Source organism: Podarcis raffonei, chromosome 2 (assembly GCF_027172205.1).
Source record: "Podarcis raffonei isolate rPodRaf1 chromosome 2, rPodRaf1.pri, whole genome shotgun sequence".
Classification (NCBI taxonomy): Eukaryota; Metazoa; Chordata; class Lepidosauria; order Squamata; family Lacertidae; genus Podarcis; species Podarcis raffonei.
In genome coordinates, this window is record NC_070603.1 from 124,807,315 (window position 1) to 124,834,561 (window position 27,247).

General features: G+C 44.0%; 3 protein-coding genes across 4 annotated transcripts in view; all 3 read right to left on the reverse strand.

Moving 5' to 3' along the window:
• Window positions 1-1,632: 1,632 nt before the first annotated feature.
• LOC128409334 (zinc finger protein 420-like) lies at window positions 1,633-24,148 on the reverse strand. 2 transcript variants are annotated; one of them, XM_053379683.1, is made up of 4 exons: window positions 24,079-24,148; window positions 12,099-12,269; window positions 11,841-11,967; window positions 1,633-4,216 (listed from the first exon to the last, which is right to left on the reverse strand). In XM_053379683.1, exons 2-4 carry the CDS (start codon window positions 12,171-12,173, stop codon window positions 1,926-1,928), a joined length of 2,493 nt encoding a protein of 830 aa, XP_053235658.1. In that variant the 5' UTR covers window positions 12,174-12,269; window positions 24,079-24,148; the 3' UTR covers window positions 1,633-1,925. The 2 variants fall into 2 exon arrangements, with proteins under 2 accessions (XP_053235658.1, XP_053235657.1); XM_053379682.1 differs by lacking the exon at window positions 24,079-24,148 and adding an exon at window positions 13,214-13,278.
• The window catches only part of LOC128409495 (zinc finger protein 91-like), a 46,981-nt gene continuing 36,899 nt past the window's right edge, over window positions 17,166-27,247 (reverse strand). The window contains exon 6 of the mRNA XM_053380022.1: window positions 17,166-19,064. Coding sequence (XP_053235997.1) covers window positions 17,709-19,064 — 1,356 coding nt within the window. The 3' untranslated portion in view covers window positions 17,166-17,708. The remainder of the gene's footprint in view (window positions 19,065-27,247) is intronic.
• Window positions 19,713-23,753, reverse strand: LOC128409488 (zinc finger protein 707-like). Its single transcript, XM_053380013.1, has 4 exons — window positions 23,698-23,753; window positions 21,606-21,772; window positions 21,356-21,482; window positions 19,713-20,185 (listed from the first exon to the last, which is right to left on the reverse strand). The coding sequence occupies exons 2-4, from the start codon at window positions 21,678-21,680 to the stop codon at window positions 20,040-20,042; spliced, it is 348 nt and encodes a 115-aa protein (XP_053235988.1). The 5' UTR covers window positions 21,681-21,772; window positions 23,698-23,753; the 3' UTR covers window positions 19,713-20,039.

Consider the following 27,247-nt stretch of genomic DNA (forward strand, 5'->3'; position numbering starts at 1 on the left):
CCATCAGCCATTAGGGTATTTAATGAAAAATCTGTCTACGCCCAAACGTCTGGTTCAATGGCTCATTCTCCATGTTTGATGGGTTCCAGGCAATGTTTCCCCAGTCCCTTTTACAGGTTCCAAATGCAATTCTGTTTTCAGAGACAGGTGAATGCCCTCTCTCAACAAAAGCATGGTGGGCTTCCCTGAGATACTGGCTTAAGATCTCAGTCTTTGGCCTAGGGAAGGGGTTACTTCAACACCTAAACAACGAGGAGTTTATCAGCTCATGGATGAAAACTATGGTCAGAAAAGCCACTTCGACTGGAATGCCACCTTCACTCTTGTACCATCTGGGATACGATACCACCCTTGAATCTCTGAGGCAAAGGGTCTGGGACATATCACATAGTGATCTCCGATCTCAATCTCATGTTATCTGTGGCCCAATAGCAGTAGCAATTCATTACAGGTACAATTTTCAGATGCCTGCATATCTTAGAAATCTGTCTGTACCAACTTATCGGCGTCTTTTTACCAAAGCCAAATTAAATGTATTTCCATCAGAAGTGCTAAATGGCAGACTGAGAGGCATCCCTTATCAGAATAGGCTCTGTGTATGCTCTCAGGACGTCTTGTATGAGGCATATCCTACTACATTGCGGACAATATGAGCAAGCTAGAGATCTATTGATTAAACCCCTACTGGCAAATCGCCCAGGTAAATCTGAAGCCTACTGTATTAAATATCTTCTGGATGACAAGTCTAATGATATCACAGTGGCTGTGGCAAAGTTTCTTTTGGTAGTCATAAGTATCAAAGATCATCATACTCAAGACTGAACAAATATCGTCTCGGTCTTCCTCTCCCAGGGGGTTGTCTGTATGAATCTGTATTTTATTCTGAATCTATGTTACGGGTCTTTGGAGCACAATAAAGATTTATGTATTATATTACACACGATGTGAGACATTAATAAAGTTAGGGGGCAAGAAAGAGGTGGAGAGAGGGGGTAGTAAACATTGGTTCTTTTACACAGCATATGTGCAAGGTTTTTGTGTCAGCATCACATGGGTAGGTTCTCTTTTTATTCATTTTTAAGTTTTCATTGGCAGTGAGAGAGGTGGGGTGGCCCAGGCCATGACTGGTTGCCTTAAGTAGACTGCAGTGAGTTTCGTTTGCGTGTGTGAGGGAAAAGGGTTGTTGGGTCAAGTCAGCCATATTGATTTGTACGCTGTCAGCCTTGAAGACAATAAAAGTTCAGGCTTATGAACTGCAGAGTAACCAGGACAGAACAGCCAAAATTTGTCTGAGTTTTGTGTGTGAAGAGGTTTTTCACACATACAAAAGAGGGAGGAATGACTGTGTGGTGACTGCTGCTATTGGAACAGGATTGGCCTTCCCTTGTTTAAAAGTTAATACAAAATCACTAACATTTCTGTAACAGGTCCTAGGCAGTGAATGTTGTCAATCAGGGACAGGGTTCACAAATTAGAAAGTGCAAAGATTTTCCAGTACAAAATGAGGACTAAATTTGTTTGCTGCTAAAGGGCCTATTATTGCCCAGTCATCACTCACCAACAGCACTCCAGATTCACACTTTGCACATCCCTAAGAGTACATCATATCTTTCATTATACTTACTACTGGGAGAAGCTACCGTCATTACTTTAATACATGTGTGTACAACTTTCCATAAAAAACCCAGAACACCAACAACACTCCATGCATTTACAATTGATATAAGTTTGTTGATGTGAAGAACGAAGAAAACACTAGACACACTCTAAACATCTAAATGGGTTTTCCCCTGTGAGAGTATGTAGATGACCTTAACTGAAGCACAGTCCACACTCCTTCAATTTACATGGTTTCTCCTCTATGAGCTTCTTGATGTTTTGTAAGTGCTCCACTCTCATTGAAGCACATCTCACACTCCATACATTTAAATGGTTTCTCCCCTGTGTGTTTGTTGATGTCTTATAAAATGTCCATTTTGACTAAAACTCTCTCCACACTCCAAACATTTAAACAGTTTCTCCCCAGTGTGAGTTCGTTGATGTACAGTAAGTTTGCCCCTTTCTCTGAAACTCTTCCCACATTCCATACATTTAAATGGTTTCTCCCCTGTGTGAGTTCGTTGATGTCTTGTAAGAGCTCCACTCTCAATGAAGCTCTTCCCACACTCCATACATTTAAATGGTTTCTCCCCTGTGTGAGTTCGCTGATGGATTCTAAAATGCCCACTTCGGCTGAAACTCTTTCCACACTCCAAACATTTATATGGTTTCTCCCCTCTGTGTGTTCGTTGATGTACAGTAAGGCTTCCTCTACAAGTGAAACTCTTTTCACACTCCAAACATTTAAAGGGTTTCTCCCCTGTGTGAGTGCGTAGGTGTATGATCAGTTGTGAACCTTTAGTGAAGCTCTTTTCACACTCCATGCATTTAAATGATTTCTCCCGTACATGAGTTTGTTGATGTACAGTAAGGATTCCATTCCGACTGAAGCACTTTCCACATACCAGACATCTGAATGGTTTCTCCCCTGTGTGAGTTCGTTGATGTACAGTAAGTTTCCCACTTTCACTGAAACTCTTTCCACACTCCATGCATTTAAAGGGTCTCTCCCCTGTGTGAATTCGTAGATGTACAGTAAGCTTCCCCCTTTCACTGAAGCTCTTTCCACACTCCATACATTTAAATGGTTTCTCCCCTGTATGAGTTAGTTGATGTTTTGTAAGTGCTCCACTATTACTGAAGCACTTTCCACACTCCATACATTTAAAGGGTTTCTCTCCTGTGTGAGTTCGTTGATGTCTTGTAAGGTTTCCACTATTACTGAAGCTGTTTCCACAATGTATGCATTTGAAGGGTTTCTCCCCCGTGTGAGTTCGTTGATGTAAATTAAGATTTTCACAACAACTGAAGCTCTTCTCACACTCCACACATTTATATGGTTTTTCCCCCATATGAGTTCGTTGATGTACAATAAGGACTCCTTTCCGACTGAAGCTCTTTCCACACTCCATACATTTAAAGGGTTTATCTCCCGAGTGAATTCGAAGATGTATGATCAGTTGTGAACTTTCACTGAAACGCTTTCCACACTCCATACATTTAAATGGTTTCTCACCTGCATGAATTAGTTGATGTTTTGTAAGTGCTCCACTACTACTGAGACTCTTTCCACACACCACACATCTAAATGGTTTCTCCCCTGTGTGAATTCGTTGGTGTACAGTAAGTTTTCCACTTTCAATGAAGCGCTTTCCACATTCCATACATTTAAAAGGTTTCTCCCCTGTGTGAGTTCGCTGATGTATTGTAAGCTGTGAACTTGTACTGAAGCTCTTTCCACATTCCAAACATTTAAAGGGTTTCTCCCCTGTGTGAGTTCGTTGATGTATGGCAAATTGTGAACTTTCACTGAAGCTCTTTCCACACTCCATACATTTAAATGGTTTATCTGTTGTGTGAGTTAAGTGATGTTTTTTAAGTGCTCCCCTACTACTGAGGAACCTTCCACACACCATACATTTAAATGGTTTCTCCCCTTTGTGAGTTAGTTGGTGTACAGTAAGGCTCCCACTGCAACTGAAGCACTTTCCACACTCCATACATATAAATGGTTTCTCCCCTGTGTGGGTTTGTTGATGTTCAGTAAGTTTTCCACTTACACTGAAGCTCTTTCCACACTCCACGCATCTAAATGGTTTCTCTCCTGTGTGAGTTCGTTGATGTATAGTAAGCTGTGAACACTGACTGAAGCATTTCCCACACTCCATACATTTAAAGGGTTTCTCTCCTGTGTGAGTTCGTTGATGTACAGTAAGCTTTCCACTTACACTGAAGCTCTTCCCACACTCCATACATTTAAAAGGTTTCTCCCCTGTGTGAGTTCGTTGATGTACAGTAAGTTTTCCACTCTCACTGAAGCTCTTTCCACACTCTATACATTTAAATGGTTTCTCCCCAGTGTGGGTTCGTTGATGTATAGTAAGGTGTGAACACTGACTGAAGCATTTCCCACACTCCATACATCTAAATGGTTTCTCCCCGGTGTGAATTTGTTGATGTACGGTAAGTTTTCCTCTTTCACTGAAACTCTTTCCACACTCCATACATTTAAAGGGTTTCTCCCCTGCGTTAGTTTGTAGATGTGTGCTAAGGTGTTCACTCACACTGTAGTACTTTACAGATGGCCACTCAAAATTCTGATTGCCTTCTCCATCACCTGGTTTAAAGTAGGAGAGAAAGAGAATATTTTTAGGATTTCAAGGAACAGAACAAGGGAACTTAACACACAGCAAGACCAATCAGTACTTTCTTTTTTTCAACACCTCCAACAATCTCTCCTCTCCTATGTACCACATTTTTAGGAAAGGAAATAATCCCAGAAAATTATCTCTTAGTGCAGGAGACACATGTTGCAAGTCGACACAGTGGATTATTAGTAAACAAAATATTTGTTGAAGAGTTTATAACCTCAGAAAAACTAAAAAGAGAAGTGTGGTAATGCATATAGAACATGGTTTGAACCCATAACAATTATTTAAAGATGACCAAGGAAGAATTATCAGGATACAGGTAATTGTTGAAGGAGAAAAAATGTTCTTGGTGAGAGTCTTTGCACCAAATGAGGAAAAAAACAGCTTTTTAAGAAGTAGTATCGTGAAGCTGAGGCTCCAAGACTTTGGCCACCTCATGAGAAGAGAAGAATCCATGGGAAAGACCCTGATGCTGGGAAAGATGGAGGGCACAAGGAGAAGGGGACGACAGAGGACGAGATGGTTGGATAGTGTTTTCGAGGTTACCAGCATGAGTTTGACCAAACTGCGGGAGGCAGTGGAAGACAGGAGGGCCTGGCGTGCTCTGGTCCAGGGGGTCATGAAGAGTCGGACACGACCAAACAACTAAACAACCACAAAGTTTGATTATTTGGATAAGATTATAATAATGGATGGGCAAGAGATATAGGTCATAATATGGAGATGAGAGCTTGGGAGAAATGTGGAAAAAGATTTTAGATTTACAGCATGTTGCACACTGAAGGAGAATTTTATGAAAATGATATATAGGTGGTATCTGACACCGAGTAAATTAGCTAAAATGCACAAGACTGAATCAGATACCTGCTGGAAATGTAAGGGCAAAGTAGTTACTTTTCATCATATGTGGTCGACATGCAAAACGGTTAAGAACTTCTGAGAAATGATATTTAATGAGCTGAAAAAAATGTTTAAGAGGACCTTTGTTAAAACCCCAGAAGCTTTTATTTTAGGTATAATAGATGCAAGTATATCTAGGGATCACAGATCTCTTTTTATATATATAACTACAGTATGGTGTATGCTCAGAAGTGGAAGAAGGATGCCAACAAAGGAGGAATGGCAGATTAATTAATAGAATATATAGAAATGGGAAGATTGACAAATAGAATAAGAGATCAGGATAAAAAGTATTTGAAGAAGTTTGGAAATGCTGATGATCTGTGAGGCAGATTGCTTCAACAAATGGCAAAAAATATTTCTACATATATCTGGCAAGGAGAAAAAATGAGAATAAAATATAAAATACTGATAGAACTGAAAGATAGAGGAGGTTTCTCCCTGCTGGATATGATATTATGAAACATCTTGTCTGTGCTGGTTGAAGGAATGGTTGCTATTGAAGAATCCACATATTTTAGATTTGGAAGGTCATGATATTATTTTTGGTTGCCACACTTATCTGTGGTATTGAAATGGTGAAAGTACATAAAGGCTTTACAAACCATATAATTAGGGAAAAAATTGTATAGAATATGGGACAGATATAAAAATTTATTGGGAACGTTTGGCTTTCGCCTTTGGAAGCCATAGCGGTGAAAAAGAAAAATATGATGGAAAATTGGGCAACTTACAGAAATTTATTAAGAGAGGAGGAGAATTTTAATTAAAAGAGTTGAAGGATTTACCAGGGATGTTAACAACATGGTTACAATATCATCATTTGAATTAAATATTTAAAAATGATATGAAGCGGGGGTTTGGGGAACAACAATCACAATTAGAGAGAGACATGTTAAGTTGTGATGTTAAAGTGATGTCTAAAATGTACACAATGTTATTGGAATGGGACACAAAGAATGAGCAAGTGAAATCTTTTTTCCCCCCCCCCTAATCTTTTTATTGATATTTTGGAAACGACATCAAACAATACAAAAAAGAAAAAAGACTGAAAAGAAGAAAAGCAAGCAAACAAACAACAACAACAACAACAACACCTATAAACATAAAACAAACAAACCAACATAACATCACTCAATTGACTTCCTTCCATCTCAGTTTAGGCAAAATAAACTCATAGCTTATCTGCAGATTGTATTATATCAGCTCTTTACATCGCAGGTTTTAGATTCCGCCCACTGTGATTTTGGTAATACCTAGATTGATTTCAATGTAACTTACAAATTTACTCCAGTCGTTCGTAAACTTAACGATTTTTTGATGCCTAATTTTTTGTGACATTCTAGCTAGTTCTATATACTCATATAATTTCATTTGCCATTCTCTAATGGTGGGGATATTGGAAGTTTTCCAGTTTTGCGCTAACAAAATCCTGGCGGCCACCATTGCATATTGAAAGAATGTTTGGTCTTCATTTTTGATCTCCTCTCCGATCATACCTAAAAGGAACGCTTCAGGTTTTTTGGGGAAGGTGTATTTCAGTATTCTTTTTAATTCATCGTAAATTTGTCCCCAAAATCTTTTCACTTTGTCACAGGTCCACCACATGTGAAAGAAAGTACCCTCTTTAGTTTTACATTTCCAGCATGTGCTGTCTCCGGTCTTATACATCTTCCCCAGTTTTGCCGGGGTGATGTACCAACGATACATCATTTTCTCCATATTTTCTCGGAGAACAGCACATGCTGTGAACTTCATACCTTTCTTCCAAAGTTTTACCCATCTGTCAAACTCCAGATTATATCCAAGGTCTCTGGCCCATTTGACCATGACTCCTTTCACCTCTTCATCTTTAGTATCCCAGTCTAACAGTTGGTTATACATTTTGGATAAAAGTTTAGTATTACTTTCTAAGATTTCCACCTGGTACCTGGACTTTTTTTCACTCATTCCTATTTTTTTATGACCGTACCATAACGCATTAATTTGGTGAAACTGTATCCATCCAGTTAATTTATCCTTTAGCTCTTTGAGCAAGTGAAATCTTCAATGATACACTGGGCAATAGATGTTGGTCATAATATAGAAATGGAAGCATGGTAAAGATTATGGAATACGGATATAAAATTTACAGCATGTTATGGTTTAAGAGAAAATTATATGAAAATGCTATATAGATGGCACTTAACACCTAGTAGCTTGGCAAAAATGTATAAATTAAAGTGAAATAAATGTTGGAAATGTAAAGAGAAAGAAGGTACCTTTTGCACATGTGGTGGTCTTGTAATAAGGTTAAAGCTTACTGGGAAATGATACATAATGACTGAAAAATATGTTTAAAATATCTTCCCTTTAAAAAACCCAGAAGCTTTTCTCTTGGGAATTATAGGATTAGAACTACCCAAACAGTATAGAAATTTATTTATGTATACGACTACAGTTGCAAGACTGTTATTTGTCCAAAAATGGAAGGATGAAGGGGTCCCAACGAAAGAAGATTGCATACAGAAACTAATGGAGTATGCAGAAATGGTGAAACTTACCAGAAGAATAAGAAATCAAGATAACAAACTTTTTAGAAAAGAATGGAAATGGTTTATTGAATATTCACAAACTGTAAACAGATGAAGACATTGGCAGGATTATTGTAAAAACCTGCAGCTTAAAATATATATATGAGAGATATATAAGAATAGATGAATAAAAGAATAAGTTAAGACAATTTGGAGTATGCAGGAAAGGAAGACAATAAATGTAAGGAACCGCAGAAAGAGATGGAAGGGAGTTGAAATTGAAAATGTTAAAACTAGGCAAAATAATTGTTGCAATGTATATAAATTAAAATTAAAAATAATTTTAAAAATGAAGATTGGAAATGCTTTGTAGATTATTTTGGAAACTTATTGTAAACACATTAAAAAAATAACAGTAAAAGAATGAATTCAGCAGTAAGAATACTGGGATATAAAACTGAGATAAAATAAGATATGGGGAAAATTAGAATATGTAGTGGAAAATAAATTAACAAAATGAACCATGGAAGGAGTGGAAGGGGAGTCAAGATCAATTATGTGTTTTGCATTGAAGCATTGTTATTGTTTCAAGTGTAAAAATGGAAATGGTAAATAAGATTTAGATAGAGATAGATGATATCTCTTAGTATCCAGTTCCACCTTGAACTCCCATGTAACACTGAGCACCGAGAGAAACCTTCTATGCTGAGGTGGGGCACCTATAGTCTTCCAGATGTGGCTGAACTCAAACTAGCTTCAACCCAGGCGGGAACGTCCAATGGCCAGGATGATAGGAGTTACGGTGGAGCAACATCTGGAGGGACACACTTTATCTACCTTCCCTCTCTTCTGAAAGTGCTAGATTTCTGCAGTCCATTTTCTCCTGCCTCTTCCAGGTAATGTCTTAGACCATGTCATTACCGAGGAGGCAGGTTTAGTCATTGTTTGAATACTATTTCTGCCTCTGGGTCTGGTCTTGACCAGAAGGATATTGGAATCAGCAACGGGAGACCCATATGACCTAAAGGTGCTGCTGTACAATGCTAGGTCATTGATTAATAAGACCACTGCCATCCATGACTTGATCTGGCTTGAGACTTGGTTGGATGAAGCAGATCGGTCTGTGCTTGCTTGTCCACCAGGTTTCTCTTACACACAGCAACCCAGGTCATACGGGTGGCGGCGGCGGGGGGCGGGTTGCAGTGATTTTTTTAAGGCAGTCATTAGCTTGCACCAGGCATCCTATTGGGAAGACCCAGTTTTCTGAGTGCATGTTCTGGAAGTTGGGCAATAGGGGTGGTACAGGATTCCTTTTGGTGTACCAACCTCTCCACTGCACCAAGGATTCCCTGACAAAGCTGCTTCAGGTCGTGGTGGATGTTCTCCTGGAGACACCTAGTTTGGTTGTAGTGGGGGATTTTAACATCCATGCCAACACGACCTTACAAGGGGCCACTCAGGACTTCGTGGAAAGCATGGCCTCCATGGCCCCTGAATAAGTTTGGCCCAACTCATAGTCGCAGACATGCCTTGGACCTGGTGTTCACCTCTAGTGACGTGGGTAATCTGACACTAAGTAAAAGCGAAACAAAAGAAGTGCCATGGTCAGATCACTTCCTGGTGCAACTGGACTTCTCCGTGACCCTTCCCTTCTGTAGGGACTGGGATTCGGATGGTCCGCCCCTGCCACTTAATAGATCCAAATGGTTTCCAGAGAGTGGTAGGGGATATTTTACGCCACGTTGATGGCCTTTCAGCTGATTCCCTGGTGGCCCACTGGAATGCGGAGTTAACCAGGGCTATTGACTGTCTGGCTCCAAAGTGCCCTCTCCAATTGCATGGAGCTCCCTGGAGCTGAGGGCAATGAAACAATCGCTGAGATGGCTAGAGCGCCGGTGGCGGAAAACTCATTCTGAATAAGACCGGACACAGGTTAGAGCTCAATGTTGAGCCTACCAAGTGGCAATATCAACAGCGAAGAGGACCTTCTTTGCCAACTCTATTGCATCTGCAGCAAACAGCAGGAGGAGGCTCTTTCAGGTGGTTCATAATTTAACGGAACCACCTGTGCCACTGGGGTCCAATAAGGGCCCCAAGATATCCTGCAATGATTTTGCAAAGTTTTTTGCAGATAAAGTCACTCAGATTTGGAAGGAGGTAGACTCCACCATGGGAGCAGGGCCAGTCTAGTCAAGTTTCATGGGATCAATTCAATCTGTTACCTCTGAGGATCTGGACAGGCTGCTTGAACGAGTGAAACCGACCACCTGTCTCCTTGATCCTTGCCCATCCTGGCTCATAAAAGCGAGCCGGGAGGGGCTGGGTGATGGGCTCTACAGGGTGGTGAAGGCTTCCTTCTGCGAGGGAGCCTTCCCAGACCCGCTGAAAGAGGCGGTTATTAAACCGCTTCTTAAAAAAACATCTTTAGACCTGGCCAATATGGCCAACTATCGCCCAGTCCCAAATCTTCCATTCTTGGGCAAGGTGATTGAACGGGTTGTTGCAGAACAACTCCAGGCACGCCTGAAGGATGCGGACCATGATCTCTGGCGGGCCTGGGACAAAGGTGAAAGCTGTTTGCTAGCTCTGCTGGATCTCTCAGTGGCTTTTTATACCATTGATCATTACAACCTTGAGGAACATCTAGGGGAGCTCAGAATTGGGGGCACTGTTCTACAGTGGTTCCACTCCTTCCTCCTGGGCTATGTCCAGAAAGTGCTGTTAGGGGAGCCTCAGGGTTCCATCCTCTACCCCATGCTTTTTAATATCTATATGAAGCCGCTGGGAGAGATCATCAGGGGAGTTGGGCTGGGTGTCCATCAATATGCGGATGATACCCAGCTCTACCTCCCTTTCAAATTGGAACCAGTGAAGGCAGTGAAGGTCCTGTGTGAGTGCCTGGAGGTGGTTTGAGGATGGAAGGCGGCTAACAGGTTGAATTCTGACAAGACAGAAGTACTCTTTTGGGGGGACAGGGAGCAAGCGGGTGTGGGGGACTCCCTGCTCCTGAATGGGGAAACTGTACATCTGAAGGAGCAGGTGTGGAGCCTGGGAGTTATTTTGGACTCACAACTGTCCATGGAGGTTCAGGTCAACTCTGTGTCCAGGGCAGCTGTCTACCAGCTTCATCTGGTACGCAGGCTGAGACCCTACCTGCCCGCAGACTATCTCGCCAGAGTGGTGCATGCTCTAGTTAACTCCAGCTTGGACTACTGCAACACGCTCTATGTGGGGCTACCTTTGAAGATGACCCGGAAACTGCAACTAATCCAGAATGTGGCAGCTAGACTGATGACATGGAGTGGCAGCCGAGACCGCATAACACTGGTCCTGAAAGACCTACATTGGTTCCCTGTACGTTTTCGAGCACAATTCAAAGTGTTGGTGCCGACCTTGAAAGTCCTAAACGGCCTTGGCCCAGTATACCTGAAGGAGCATCTCCACCCCCATCATTCAGCCAGGAGACTGAGGTCCACCTCCAAGGGCCTTCTGGAGGTTCCCTCCCTGCGAGAAGTGAGGTTACAAGGAACCAGGCAGAGGGCCTTCTTGGTAGTGGCGCCCGTCCTGTGGAACGCCCTCTCATCAGATGTCAAAGAAATAAACAACTACCCGACTTTTAGAAGACATCTGAAGGCAGCCCTGTTTAGGGATATTTTTAATGTTTGATGCTTTATTATGCATTTAATTTTGTTGGAAGCCGCCCAGAGTGGGTGGCGAAACATAGACAGATGGGTGGGGTAGAAATAATAAATTCTTATTATTATTATTCACTAAGCACAGTTAAAAGATCAGCCTCCTTCACACAGCACATAGTTAAACTAGGGAACTTGATCCCCCAGGGAGTAATGATGTCCTCAATACATGGAGGAGAAGTCTATTGCTGGCCACTCATTGTGATGGCTTTGTAGTGCCTCCATAGTCAGAAGCACCAATGTTTTTTATAAATGCTGGAAACTACAGGAGGCAAGAGTGCTCTTGTGTTCGAATCCTGCTTGCTGGTTTCCCACAGGCATCTGGTTTTGCCAGTGGGAGAACAGGATGCTGGACTAGATGGGCCACTCAGCTGATCCAGCAGGCTATTCCTATGTTGCTCCTTCACGGCATGAATAAATGGCACAAAGAGCTGGTTGACACCTTCCACATCTAAGAGCCAAGAGGGATAAAAATGCATCCTTACCCAGAGAGGCCACCATCCCATAATTCTCCTCCATGACTTCCTTGTGCAGAGCTCTTTGGCCTGGATCCAGCAGAGCCCACTCCTCCTCCGTGAAAAACACAGCCACCTCCTCAAAGGTCAAGAGGGCCTGGAAGAAGAAGAGGAAGAAGACAGAGCTGCTCTTAGATCCCCATCATCCCCACTCAACACAGAGGGAAGCTGAGTGGTCCCATCTGTGCCTCTTCCCTCCTATCTGATTCCCCAAGGCTCTTTCCCTACCTGAAGAAGCTGCCTGGCTCCTCTTTCCACTCCACCTTGAAGAAGAGAAGGTCCAAAAGGTGCCTCTGAGGCCATTGGTGAGGCGATTCGGAGGAGCCGTAAAGTTGGCCACTTCTAGGACTTTCCCAGTTGTACTTCAAAGAAAGGAGCTGTGCTTTTATCTTCCCAACTCTGTGAGATAGGACAGGGTGAAAGATAACCAGGGGGTCAAAACTGGTCCCTCGTGAGCACAGACCTGAACCTGCCTGATTAGTTTTCAATCCCGCCACTCATGTGTCCATTTTCCTTGCTTAGCAGCAGGTGAAAATCCAAAATGTGCCTCTTCCCTCCACTTCAGGGCCTCATAAACAGGACAGCAAACCCTCCCCCATTGTTCCCCACTCTGCCGAAATGAGGGGGGCGCCCCCTTCCCAAGAAGCAAATCCTTGTTTCCTTTTGCCAACTCCACACAATAGCCGCTGCCTGCCCTCCATATCTTCCCCCATGGAACCAGCTCTACCAGGAGCCCCACTGCGGCAGGGGCTTCAGCAGCAGATTTCGGAAGGGGGCAGATCAGGGTCCTGGAGGAGCTCAGCCCAGACCGGCTCCCTGACGCAGGAGGCAGAGCCAGGGGGGAGCGATGGGGGGGACGGAGGGGTCAGGAGTGAGAAGGGAGATGGAGGGTGTTAAACAGAGAGGAGCATCACGAGGTGGAATGGGGCTGCCACCCCCCTTTGAACAGAGAAGGACGGACTGCTGAGTCAACATGCACAGGGTGGGGCTGCAAATCCCTTTGTAATTAAGTTCCACTGGGGGGGCACCCTTTTCTGGTTCTTCGCTCCCCCCCTCCCCCCACCATGGGAGCCTGGCTTGATCTCTGCACTTCAAAAAGGGTCTTGCAATGCAAACCCTGTTGGGGGAGGGGGATCCCACTTTGCAACAGGATGGCCTGCCTCCAGCCCCCCCCCGCGATTTCCACAGAGAAAGGGCAGAGTCCCTCCTTGCTTTCCTTTCTACCCCCCCCGCCTCAATCCTCCCGCCTCCTTTCCCAGCTGCCCTCTTTGTAGATTCAGGGAGAGGCAAAGCAAATCCTTCTCCCACCCCCCTCCCCACATAACCCCCCCAATATACGGCACCTCTTTCCCCTCTTCTCCAAGTCCGCTTCTCTTCCTGGAATGAGGATAGAGACCCCTCCCCTCCAAGTAGCCTCTCCCCCCCCCAAAAAAGAAAAACAAATATCCTGCCTCTCTAGGAAGCGGAGCTCATTGACCCAGAGGGAAGGGGAGGGGCAGGAGATCCGCCCCCCCCCCCTCCCTGCAAACAGAACTGCCCTTCCGAGCCGGCAAGCCCTATATTCTTGTTTATTTAGTGATAAATTCATGGGTTCGATTACCTGCAGCGGCAACGAAAGACGACCCACCCCGATTTCTGAAAAGCCTCCCCCCGGGATCTTTATTGTTGCAACAGGACTTCCACCCACCGCATGGAAGAAGCAGCCCGAAGCTCTCTTTTGTAGAAGCTTCCCTTTTTACACTCAACACCCTTAGTGCAACATTACACATACGTCATATATACACCACAGCTATGTCATAACCTGGGAGGGGTCTTCTATATAATAGAAGCCAGGTGGGCAGGGTATAAATAATAAATTATTATTATTTATACCCTGCCCACCTGGCTGGGTTTCCCCAGCCACTCTGGGCGGCTTCCAACCGAGTATTAAAAACAACACAGCGTCACACAGTTCTGGCACGTTTGCCTCCATCCCTCCCTTGACCTGCACTTCACTCCCATTAAGTAAAACAAAGGGGATTATGTGCATTAGGTACCTCCAACTCCCAAGAAAAAGAGATCTACTCAGAGTGTTAAACTACTGGCTGTGATCTACCAGTTGTCACTGACAGGCAAAGTTGTTGATCTAGTTGTTGAGCTTTTTGGGGGGGGGGGGAAACAGTTGCGAACATTTTTCTATTTTTGGTCGCGAAGGGTCCCACCAACATTTTTCGTTGTTTCATTTCATGAGTCACGTAGATCGCTAAAGGTCCTGTGATTCACAACAATCGACCAATGACATCTGAACTAAAAATTTTAAGATCTTATATGTATATATAATAAATGTTCATAAATGTACCAACCAAGCACATACATAGATGTGTGGACCGCATGTCTGGAGCAGCACAGGAGGACCGCCCTGAAAGCATTTTCAAATGTTTTCTCTGCAAGGAGGGAGGGGGTGGGGGAGCCTCCCCATTGTCTTTTTGTTCACAAATCCTGTCTTAAGGGTATGTCTGTGTATGAATAGGGTGAGCCTGTGACCTGGCTCAGGAACTAAGTATTTGTCATTACAAAAGACAGGCCAGGCTCCCCAGGGTATGCAATCAAGTAAGCATTAACAGGTAATCTGCCAGACAAGAGGTAAACAACGCACTCAGATTTCTGTTGTAGACCGCCCTTTTTGTGATGTAGGTATGATGTTTCTGGGGGTGGTCTTGAGCTCCAGCGCGGGCACTTTAAAATGTCTATATAAGGGCGGACACACCTTTGTTCTGAGTCCTCCTCCTTCTGCGTGTGAGGGGAGCACCCTGTTGCAACAGTTCAATAAAGATCAGGCTTATGAGCCGCTTTGCTTCTCAATATTCTCTTGTTGGCCTCTGTTATTTTCTCCGACCGATGGAGAACCTGCAAAGGACTCTATAAGGGCTCTTGTGTCCCCCATAACGGAATAAGGGCAGATTTACGTTTATTACACGTCCCATGATCGACAAGTAGATCGTGATTGACCTGTTGAACATGCCTGATGTACATGTTCCTGTTCTCCTGGTCAAGTTAATCACTCCCTTTTGTCTTGACCAAGATCCTAAAAAAACTGCGGCTGGGTTTACCTTGTTTCTGATATGGCTGCCACTCAGGAGCCAGAATGCCAGCGATTATTGGCCAGGCAAGGAGGCTGCTGACTACGTGGTTGATGAAATGTTTTGTAGGGGCATTTGCCAGAGTGATTGTGATGATTTTGGTAAATTTCATAAATTTCCATAAATTCCGGCACCAATTCCATTTTTTAAAAAAGAGAGAGCTGATGGAGAAAGTTAGGCTTTGTTATGTTTTCGGGGGGGGGGGGGGTAAAGCAGTTGCTTTGCATGCAGAAGGTCTCAGATTCCTATTTTCATGTTTGGTGGGGGTGTACAGTGGTCCACGCCTTCTGGTGAAAAGTTTTTTATCTGACCCCCCAAATCACTAAACAATCTATCCGTCCTAATCCAGCACTTGCCTCATTATAACTGGATTTTATTCCAAATTCAAGGCTTCAATCTAAATAATTAATTTCCTTTCTGTTCACAGCAGCTAAACTACAGTTATTGCCCAATGATGGAAGGAAACCTCTAAAAAACCAATAGGGGCTTGGATCAATAACATCTGGATCATTGCTCTATCACAACGCCTCACATGCCATCGGTGTCTAATCAAAGGCATCTCCAAAAAAGATACCTTTGACACAATCTGGTCTCCCTTTATTGAAGAAGAACCCGATATTGATAATGCCATCATGATGCCGCCATCAGCAGCAGCAGCAGCAGCGATGGCTCCGACCTGGTGGAATGCTCTGTCCCAGGAGACCAGGGCCCTGCAGGATTTAACTTCCTTCTGCAGGGCCTGTAAGACAGAACTATTTCGCCTGGCTTTCAATTTGAACTTAGCCTGATCTTTTATTCCCCTTCCTTCCCTCCCCCTCCCCTTTTATGAAGATTACCCACTCTGGGATCCCACAGCTAATTCTCCCCTGGTTTCTTCACTGGCCCAAATAGGACTAATTTAGCCAACTAGCCCAGGTGATCATCTAATGTTTATTGGATGGATTTCCCCCCTAAATTTATTTTTGAATTCTGAATTTATTGTTATTCACATTTTATGCTGTTTTTTGTTGCATCAATTAAGTGTTTTAAAACCCGGTTTTCTGAACTGGGAAGGGCAGGATATATAAAAAAAATATTATTTAGTATTTATTTATCATCATCACCACCACGGCGGTATTTGTGGAGGGGATATAATGATTGGAAATGTCTAGCCAAACAGATTGGTAGTTGGGTTCTTATTGAAGGTATTGGGGGAGCAAACAATACTATGATCTGGGATTGAGGATCGGAGTCATCATTCTGTGATATTATGGCAGTGGACAAAGCTGTATTTATTTTGAATAAATGATTTATTTTAAAAGGTCTTGAATTCAATGCTTTTGCATGCAGGAGGTCCCAGGTGCAATCCTGGCAGGCAAAGAGACCCCTGCTGGCATCCGTCTGTCTCGGGAGGCGATGGAGGAGGGGGCCTTGGGGGTGAAGTCCAACTGTGGGCAGTTTCCAGGACCTGCTGTGGCTGCTTCATGTCAGGGGCAAATGCTCAATGCCAGCAGAGGGAGGAGCAGCTCCAGGTGAACTCTGCTTTCAGCCTCCTATACTGCCTGCTCTTTCTATGGATTTCTGAAAGATGGGCCTGTAATTTACAATTCCCTGTAAATCGCCTATTGTCTATCCATATTACCTCTCTTTATTGTAATAGCCTCAATAGGAGATAGCCGTAAAGGTGTTTTAATTTTCAACAGGCTTTTATATTTCTCCCAAACTCTATACAAATTCTTCCTTACAATATGGTTTCTAAAGCTTTTGTAAATTTTTGCCTCACCAGAACATAAACATGCATGCCAGCAAAATTTTAAATCCTGGCATTCTAGGTCCAGGATGTCTGCAATATCCAATGTAATCCATTCTTTTAACCAACTCAGGCAAGCTGCTTCATAATAGATTTGCAGATCTGCCAGATCATCTCGATTTCTGAAAGATGGGCCAATTACTTGGGCACAGATTCCTCTGTCCGCAGCAAATGACTCTCCTGAAACCACTGGCAATGCCCACATTTCCCTGTGCCACCTTCCCTCCATATATTCGTTGTCCCCCTCAGCACCTTCTTTATTCTGGCTACCACCAGGGATTTTATGCCCTTTGCAGTTAAAGTACCCATGAATGAGAAGGGAAGGTAAAACAATGAATTTACAAAATCTAAACAATGTAGTAAGGTTTCATAATTACTTTTCAGTCATTTTGTGTTTTAATTGTTCCTTTATTGCAATTATAAAAATGGGCTTTATGCTGCTGTTCGTATAACAGGAAACTGGACTAGAAGACCTTAAGAGTCCCTTTCAACTCTTCAGTTCTAGGATTCCAGAGCCAATCCTGCTTCCTAAACACTACTGTCGTACTGCACTTTTCACAACTCTCCACTCCCAACTCTATCTGCCAAAGACCAAATATCAACAGACTCTCAGCACATGCTCACTCTCAATGAGCACTCCAGAGTCGCATTCTGCACATCCCTAAAAGTACACTAGCTTTATCATTATACTTACAATTATGAGAAATTACCTTCATTGCTTTAATACATATATGTACAACTTTCCATACAAACACCAGAACATCAAATATACTCCATGCACTTACCATTGATTTTTCCCTATCTGAGTTTGTTGATATGAAGCACAAAGTGAACTTTGTGGGGAAAACTTGGAGCACTCCATACATCTAAATGGGTTCTCCCCTGTGATTAAGAACTCCACTATAAGTGAAACACATTAAACACTTTCATTTAAACAGTTGCTTCTCTGTGAGTTTGCTGATGTTTTCTAAGAGTTACACTCTTACTGAAGCACTTCCCACACTCCAGACATTTAAATGGTTTCTCCCCTGTGTGAGATCGTTGATGTTTAGTAAGAGCTCCACTCTCAATGAAACCCTTTCCACAATGTACACATTTAAATGGTTTCTCCCCTGTGTGCGTTCGTAGATGTATATTAAGATGTGAACACCGACTGAAGCTCTTTCCACACTCTGTACATCTAAATGGTTTCTCCCCTGTGTGAGTTCGTAGATGTAGAGTAAGGTGTGAGGTATGTCTGAAGCTCTTTCCGCACTCCATACATTTAAATGGTTTCTCCCCTGTGTGAGTTTGTTGATGTCTTGTAAGAGCTCCACTCTCACTGAAACCCTTCCCACAATCCATACATTTAAATGGTTTCTCCCCTGTATGCGTTCGTTGATGTACAGTAAGTATTCCATTGTGACTGAAGCCCTTCCCACACTCCATACATTTAAATGGTTTCTCCCCAGTGTGAGTTCGTTGATGTATAGTAAGGTGTGAACACTGACTGAAGGTCTTTCCACACTCCATACATTTAAATGGTTTCTCCCCTGTGTGAGTTCGTTGATGTACAGTAAGGATTCCATTGTGAATGAAGCTCTGCCCACACTCCATACATTTAAATGGTTTCTCCCCTGTGTGAGTTCGTAGATGAACAGTAAGTATTCCATTGTGACTGAAACCCTTCCCACACTCCATACATTTAAATGGTTTCTCCCCTGTGTGAGTCCGCTGATGTCTAGTAAGGTGTGAACACTGACTGAAGCATTTCCCACACTCCATACATCTGAATGGTTTCTCCCCTGTGTGACTCCGTTGATGTATAGTAAGGCTTCCACTCTGACTAAAGCTCTTTCCGCACTCCAAACATCTGAATGGTTTTTCCTCTCTGTGAATTTGTTGATGTACAGTAAGGCTTCCACTCTGACTAAAGCTTTTTCCACATTCCGTACATTTAAAGGGTTTCTCCCCTGTGTGAATTTGTTGATGTACAGTAAGTTTTCTACTTTCACTGAAACACTTCCCACACTCAATACATTTATATGGCTTTTCCCCTGTATGAGTTCGTTGATGTAGAGTAAAACTTCCACTCTCACTGAAGCACTTCCCGCACTCCGTACATTTAAAGGGTTTCTCCCCTGTGTGAGTTCGCTGATGTACGGTAAGGTGTGAAGACTGTCTGAAGTTCTTTCCACACTGCATACATTTAAATGGTTTCTCCCCTGTGTGAATCCGTTGGTGTATGGTAAGTTTTCCCTTTTCACTGAAGCTTTTTCCGCACTCCATACATTTAAAGGGTTTCTCCTCAGTGTTAGTTTGAAGATGTGTCCTAAGGTGTTCACTCGCAGTGAAGTACTTTACAGATGGCCCCTCGAAATTCTGATTGCCTTCTCCATCACCTGGTTTTAAGTATCGGGGGTGGGAGATAAAAAAATATTGTTAGGTATTCAAGGAAGAGAACCAGAGAACTTAACACACAGCAAGGCCAATCAGCACCTTCTCTGATTTTAACACTTCCAGCATCCCTCCCTCTTATATGTACCAAAGTTTTAGGAAAGGAAAGGACATATGTTAATAGTCTCAAGAACCCTTAGTATCCAGTTCTACCTTCAACTCCCATGTAACACTGAGCACCAAGACAAACCTTCTATGCTGAGGTGAGGCATCTACGACCCTCCAGATGTGGTTGAACTCTAAGCAGCATCAACCCAAGCAAAGATGGCCAATGACCAGGGATGATGGGAGTTGTAGTGCAGCCACATCGAGAGGGAGACACTTTCCCCCTGCTGTGAAAATACTGCACCTCTGTATTTAGTTTTCTCCTTCCTCTATGATCTGTAATTTCTTCCTGATACATTCCAACCAACTGTATACATCGCCTAAACCTGCACCAGGATGCTGGAAAAGATGGGCCCTCATTCTAATCCAAATGGCTCTTTTTAATAATAATAATAATAATAATAATAATAATAATAATAATAATAATAATAATTTATTTGTACCCCGCCCATCTGGCTGTGTTTCCCCAGCCATTCTAGGCAGCTTCCAACAAAGATTAAAAATACATTAAAATGTCACACATTAAAAACTTCCCTGAACAGGGCTGCCTTCAGATGTCTTCTAAAAGTCTGGTAGTTGTTGATCTCTTTGACATCTGATGGGAGGGCGTTCCACAGGGTAGGCGCCACTACCGAGAAGGCCCTCTGCCTGGTTCCCTGTAGCTTTGCTTCTCACAACTGCCAGAAGGCCCTCAGTGCTGGACCTCAGCGTCCGGGCAGATCAATGGGGGTGGAGACGCTCATTCAGGTATACTGGGCCAAGGCCATTTAGGGCTTTAAAGGTCAACACCAACACTTTGAATTGTGCTCGGAAACGTTCTGGGAGCCAATGTAGGTCTTTCAAGACCGGTTTTATATTCCTATACACTGAAAGGCGACATACAAAGTTACAGTCTCACGGCAAAGTGGAAGCATGTAACACTCAATCTGTTCAGGACAACATGCCTGTGTTTTTCAGTTCCAAGCAAGGAGATGAGCTCAGACCTGCGTATCAGAGCCGCTCTATGAAGAATAAGTAAAACATAAGTGCTGTATTTATAATACAGTGGTAATACTGTGGTTATGAGCTTAATTTGTTCCAGAGGTCCGTTCTCAACTTGAAACCTTTCTTAACCTGAGGCACACTTTCGCTAATGGGGCGATTCCGCTCGCATCCTGGGGCAAAGTTCGCAACCAGGAAACCTACTTCCGGGTTAGCAGAGCTCGTAAGCCGAAGCTTTCGCAAGGAGGATGGTTTGTAACCAGAGATATTACTTTATATGACTATAAAAATATACAAAAATATTAAACTTTTGAAGCAGAGGCAACAAAGTATCTGCTGGCCCATTAAAAGCTAATAAATGACATGGACCAGGAAACCTCATATCACCATTATTAACCCGTGAGTCTCTTTGTAGATTTTCCCATTTTAGTTTTTTGGGGGGAATTCATACCACAATATCAGCTTATGAAGTTACCTACTGATAAAAGTACAGCGTTTATAAACTACAATCTTCAACATCAACTTCGCTGGGCTGGTCATGTTGTTCAGATGCCTGATTATTTTCTTCCAAAGCAACTACGCTATTTCTAACTTAAGAATGGAAAGTGAAATACAGGTGGACAACTAAAGTGGTTTCAAGATGTTCTGAAGGCTAATCTAAAAAAATGAAGTATAGGCATAGAAAATTGGGAACCACTGGCTTGCAAGAGTGCCAACTGGAAAAAAGCTTTACCAAAGGCTTCATGGACTTTGAAGAAGCACAAACTCAGGACGAAAGGGAGAAACAAGCTACGAGGAAAGCATGTTTGGCAAAACCTCGCTGTGGTTAACTCATGCCCAGAAACATATGTCCCCACTGCCAAAGGATGTGTGGATCCAGAATTGGACTGCACAGTCACTTACGGACACACCGTTAAGATCATGTGGATGGAAGACAATCTTACTTGGCTACGAGGAATCGCCAAAGAAGGCGGCACAGCATGAATAAATGGCTCAAACAGCAGATTCACACCTCCAATGTCTAACAGCCAAGAGGAATAAAAATGTGCCCTCACCTAGAGAGGCCACCATCTCATAATTCTCCTCCATGACTTCCTTGTGCAGAGCTCTTTGGCCAGGATCCAGCAGAGCCCACTCCTCCTCCGTGAAAAACACAGCCACCTCCTCAAAGGTCAAGAGGACCTGGAAGAAGAAGAAAACAGAGCTTCTCTTAGATCCCCATCATCCCCACTCAACACAGAGGGAGGCTGGGTGGTCCCATCTGTGCCTCTTCCCTCCTCCCTCCTCCCGTTGCTCTTTCCCTACCTGAGGAAGCTGCATGGCTCCTCTTTCCACTCCACCTCTAAGAAGAGACGGTCCAAGCAGTGCCTCAGAGGCCATTACGCTGTCTGTAGGCGATTTGGAGGAGGCGTAAACTGGGCCACTTCTGGGACTCCCTCAGCTGTTGACAAGATGCACTTCAATGCAGCGAGCTCTTTAAGGAGAATAATGCAGAAGTTGTTGTTGTTGTTGTTATTATTCTTATTATTATTATTATTACTGAATTTATATCATTATTATTACTGAATTTATATACCGCCTTATACCTGGATGTCTCGGAACAGTTCACAGAATGGCAGATTTATTTATGGTGGGAGACATTAACACAAATAGCATTCCTTTTACAAAGTACAAATACCAGTACTAATAAACTAATACTCATAAATTCTCATTACAAAGGGAACTGGAAGGATGTAATCCTTTCTACAGGAACTTTATAATACTATAAGCTGCCTCAGTCTTTAGGGGACATTCAGCTTTGGTTTGGAAAGTTCTAAGATCAAACCCCAACTCTTAATGAAGCTTCACAGAAAGCCTGGAAGGCTGCTCAGGAGCGAAAATGGCCCTCAGGCTGGATAATGGTCTCCACCCCTGTTCCAAACACGGAACAGGCTGTCATCCTGGCCCACCTTGCAGGGTTCTGGTGTGAGCATCGCCCAGGTGGGTTTTTGTTTTTTTAAATAATATTTTATTAAGTTTGACAATAGGGATAAAAAAAACATTCACAAAAACAGTATAAACACAGAAGGGATATAAAACATAGAAAATTTCACAATACAAAACTACAAACATTTAACCTAACAAGGGAGGGGGAAAAATAAAAAAATAAAAAAAATCAATACACACACAAAAAGGTAAAACACAGATCACTCTTTTCTAGTTTCTTATCTTTGATAACTTATTTTCTTGACTTCCTCATGCCTCCCTTTTTTGTATCCCTTTTTAACAGTTGGTTCAGCAAATTCACAAAAGTGTGCCCAGGTGGGTTTTAGATCACCTACAGTATCCTGCCAACCTAGCAGTTCGAAAGCACGTCAAAGTGCAAGTAGATAAATAGGTACCACTCCGGCAGGAAGGTAAACGACGTTTCCGTGTGCTGCTCTGGTTCGCCAGAAGCGGCTTAGTCATGCTGGCCACATGACCCGGAAACTGTATGCCGGCTCCCTCGGCCAATAAAGTGAGATGAGCGCCGCAACCCCAGAGTCGGTCAGGACTGGATCGAATGGTCAGGGGTCCCTTTACCTTTACCTTACAGCATTACAAGGCCCTCCTGGCAACCTGGATGGAGACGAGGCCAGGAGTGAGGCTGCCAGAACCGGCAGAGAAAGTCCCTCAGCACCTCTGCGCTGGGCCAATCCTGAAAGACAGGCCAGATCTCCCACCCCCCCGGGGGGGCTTTGATTCTCCTTCCCGACAAAGTCCCAAGAGGATATCTGGAGAAGCCTCTTTTTGGAAAGAAACAGCATTAAAAACTCATCCCCCCCCCAAGTCCAGCTGGGGAGGGGGCATTTCTTTAATTCCTCCAGTCTTTGCCATGAACATATTTAAAGGGCTCCTGAGACCTTGATCAGTTTCAATTCCTGCCATCCATGGGCCCAGGAGGCAAACCGACAAGGTGCTTTTTAATGATTAAGGAAATCGGGAATGCTCCTCTTCCCTCCAGTTTTGGGGAACAAAAGCAGCATAGCAAACCCTCCCCAAGTGCACCCCCCCAAACATGGGAAACCCAACAGGGCTCTTTCCTTTGTGCCAAAGCAACCTCAGCCGGCCAGACTAGGATTTCTGAAAGGGGATGTTGGGGGGGGGCGTCCCCCCTTCCTTCTCAAATCAGCCTCTTTCTTACTCAGGAAGCTCCGATTTCTCTTGACATTCTCCCTACACACCCCAACTCGAAATCTCCCCCAGCCCAGAGGTGACTCTGTTCTCCAGCTGCTTCCACTTCCTCTCCCCTGCTTGCCCCCCCCATCTCCGCCCCACTGAGGCAGGGGCTTCAGCAGCAGATTTAGGAGGGGGCAGATCAGAGAGGAGCATCACAAGGTGGAATAGGGCTGCCCCCCCCCTTTGAACGGAATAGGACTGACCTCTGAGTCAACAGGCACAGGGTGGGGCTGGAAATCCCTTTGTAGTTTGGGTGCAGTGGGGGGGCACCCTTTTGTGGTTCATCTTCGCTCCCCCTCCCCTCCTCCCACCATGGGAGCCTGTTTTGATCTCTGCGCTTCGAAAAGGATCTTGCAATGCAAACCCTCCTGGGGGGAGAGGACCCCACTTTGCAACAGGATGGCCTGCGTCAAGCCCCCCCTCCCCACAGAGAAAGGGCGGAGCCCTTCCCTGATTTCCTGTCTCTCTCCCCCCCCCCCCAATCCTTCCGCCTCCTTTCCCAAATGCCCTCTTTGTAGATTCAGGGGGAGGCAAAGCAAATCCTCCCCCCCCCCCCATATAACCCCCAAATATGCTGCACCTCTTTCTCCTCTTCTCCAAGCCCGCTTCTCTTCCGGGAATGAGGATGGAGACCCCTCCCCTCCAAATAGCCTCTTCCCTCCCCCGCAATAAAACTCCCTTCCTGCCTCTCTAGGAAGCGGAGCTCATTGACCCAGAGGGAGGGGGAGGGGCAGGAGATCCGCCCCCCCCCCCTCCCTGCAAACAGAAATGCCCTTCCCAGCCAGCAAGCTCTATATTTCTGTTTATTGAGTGAGAAATTTATGGGTTCAATTCCCTGCAGAGGCAGCGAAGGGCGACCCCCGCCCCCCGAATTTCTAAAAATTCTCGTCCTGGGAAGGAGTTTAGAGTAACTTAAGACAACCCTAAAGGCTGTTCCAGTGTCATTGCAATGGGTACCTTTTTTTAAAAAAGAGGGAGCTGATGGAGAAAGTTAGGCTTTGTGATATGACTTTCTAGAGTTTTCCCAATGAGCCAGTAGATAGATACTGTAATGTTACGGAAATTACAGGGGGGGACATCTTTAAAGTTAAATATTACAAATATTATGCCTGAATATATCCTTCCAACTTGACAGCTCAGGGAAGTCACCTAACTTTAAAAATAATATAAAATCATCTCCTTTCCCAGTCCCCCCCCCCATTCTAAAGCTATTTTCCCCTTGCAAAAGGACTCCAGGAAGTTCTCAGAGGTGAAAATTGCTGGGCTCATTGTTAGCCAAAGGAAGCCAAATCTCATCACCTGACTCGCCTCAGGCTCCAGACATGCAAAGGAACTTCTATTGTACTTTTGGGTGGTGGGTACCTAAGACATATTTGTCTATGCTAATCTTATACCTGAGTCTTGCCCTGCCATGTCTGCTTATGCTAATCTTGTACCAAGGACTTGTCTGGACTTGTTTGGCAAGGTTAACCCCTCCCCTTCGAACTGTATTCTGGGATGTGGTGGGAAAGTTTAAAAAGTCTTTGTCACCCCATCCTCGGGGTTCAAAATTTGCTCTTTGAACCTATTGTGCAATAAACTTTGGTCTACAGCTATTTGCTCCGGTTGGCTGGGCTCCTTCCTTTATTCCGCAGGGACCCGCGGGCTCTGCCCAACGAGCTGGGGGACTGAGCAGCCTCACACCCGGATTTTTCCTTAACAATACATTTATCAGTGAATTGTTACATTTGGAAATCTGCAGCAGAGGCCCTTTGAATAGAGATAGGAAAATTGGTTGATGAAATGACATTTGCAGGAGTGATTCCAACCGAATATTAAAAACAATACAACATCATACATTAAAAACTTCCCAAAACAGGGCCGCCTTCAGACTCTGGGGTTGTGCTGCTCATCTCGCTTTATTGGCCGAGGGAGCCGGCGTACAGCTTCTGGGTCTTTTAGCCAGCATGACTGATCCGCTTCTGGCAAACCAGAGCAGCATACAGAAATGCCGTTTACCATTCCGCCGGAGTGGTACCTATTTATCTACTTGCACTTTGACATGCTTTTGATCTGCTAGGTTGGCAGGAGCTGGGACTGAACAACGGGAGCTCACCCTGTCACAGGGATTCGAACCACCATCCTTCCAATTGGTAAGCCCTAGGCTCAGTGGTTTAGACCACAGCGCCACCCGCACTTTTGCCTTATGATGTCATAAATACACATGCCAACGGAATCTTTTATCATGACCTTCCAAATCTAACAAATCTACATTTTTAAAAGTTATCCTATCCTGGATTCAGCAAATGCAAGATGCTTCATAATATACCGTATTTTTCGCTCTATAGGACACACTTTTCCCCCTCCAAAAATGAAGGGAACTCCCGCTGGGCTCCGCAGGCTTGCGAATAGTTGCCTGCAGCCCGGAGCCCAGGGAGCGTGGCACTGTGCACCCCGGGCTTTGGGCAGCTCTCCGCAAGCCAGCGGAGCCCGGTGGGAGTTCCCGCCGGGCTCCCAAGGCTTGCGGAAAGCAGCCTGCTGTCCCCAAAGCCAAAACAGCGAGACGGGGCGCTGCGCAGCCCTCCGTCTCACTGTTCCAGCTTCGGGATGGCTGTGCAATGCCTCCGCAGGGCGGCGGGATGAAGGCACCACGCCGCCCTGCGGAGGCTACAAAGGATGTCCCCGAAGCCTCAAGCCTTTGGAGTGCAGCTGCGCTCCAAAGGCTTCAGGGATCTTTGAGGCTGGCGGTGGGGGAAAGCAGCGCTTCCCACCACCGCCAGCCCCACAAGCTGGGGGGCAGTGGCAAGGCCTGCTCTTGAATGCACCTTGAACACACCTTGTTTTTGAGGGGGAGAACAATACCCCCCCATTCTCCCCCCCCATGGTCCGGTGCATCCTATGGTCCGGTGCATCCAATAGAGCGAAAAATACGGTAATCTTAAATCTGGTAGAGAGAAACCTCCTCTGTCTTTGACATCTATTAGTAATTTATGTTTTATTCTTGGTTTCTTCCCTCTCCAGATAAATCTTGAGATATATTTTTGCCATTCTTTGAAGCAGCTCATATTGCTTATCACCAGAATTGATTGAAATAAAAACATATGAGGCAATACATTCATCTTAATTACTGAAATTCTGCCCAATAATGATAAATTCATCCTTCTGCAAATTTCTAAATTCCTTTTTATTTCTGTCCATAATTTTTCAGTTATCTTTAAATATATTAATATTCTTAACTGTAAACCATACTCCCAGATATTTAACAGATATATATATTTGTGTCTTATGCTGTATCTCCTTTTTGTCTTGCTCTGAAACATTCTTCACTAAGAGCTTAGTCTTATTTTTATTCAATTTAAAACGTGATACCTGTCCAAATTCCTATATTTTTTCTAATACTTTCTGTAGTGTTTATAGGGTCTTCAACCATTATCACAAGGTCTAAAGTTTTTATTTATCTTGTAGCAGCTTTTATTCAAATAGTGAGCTTTGTTCCCAAAAAATGTTTTCCTGTCCGTTTTAAACATTTCATGTAACTGATGATATTGTAGACAGTCTAACGTGGCTTGTTACACTTTCCATTGATTTCAGTTGAGAATGTATTGTAAAACAATGAATTAATGAAATATAAACAACGTAGGACGCTTTAATGGGACGCGGGTGGCGCTGTGGGTTAAATCACAAAGCCTAGGGCTTGCCAATCAGAAGGTTGGCGGTTCGAATCCCCGCGACGGGGTGAGCTCCCGTTGCTCGGTCCCTGCTCCTGCCAA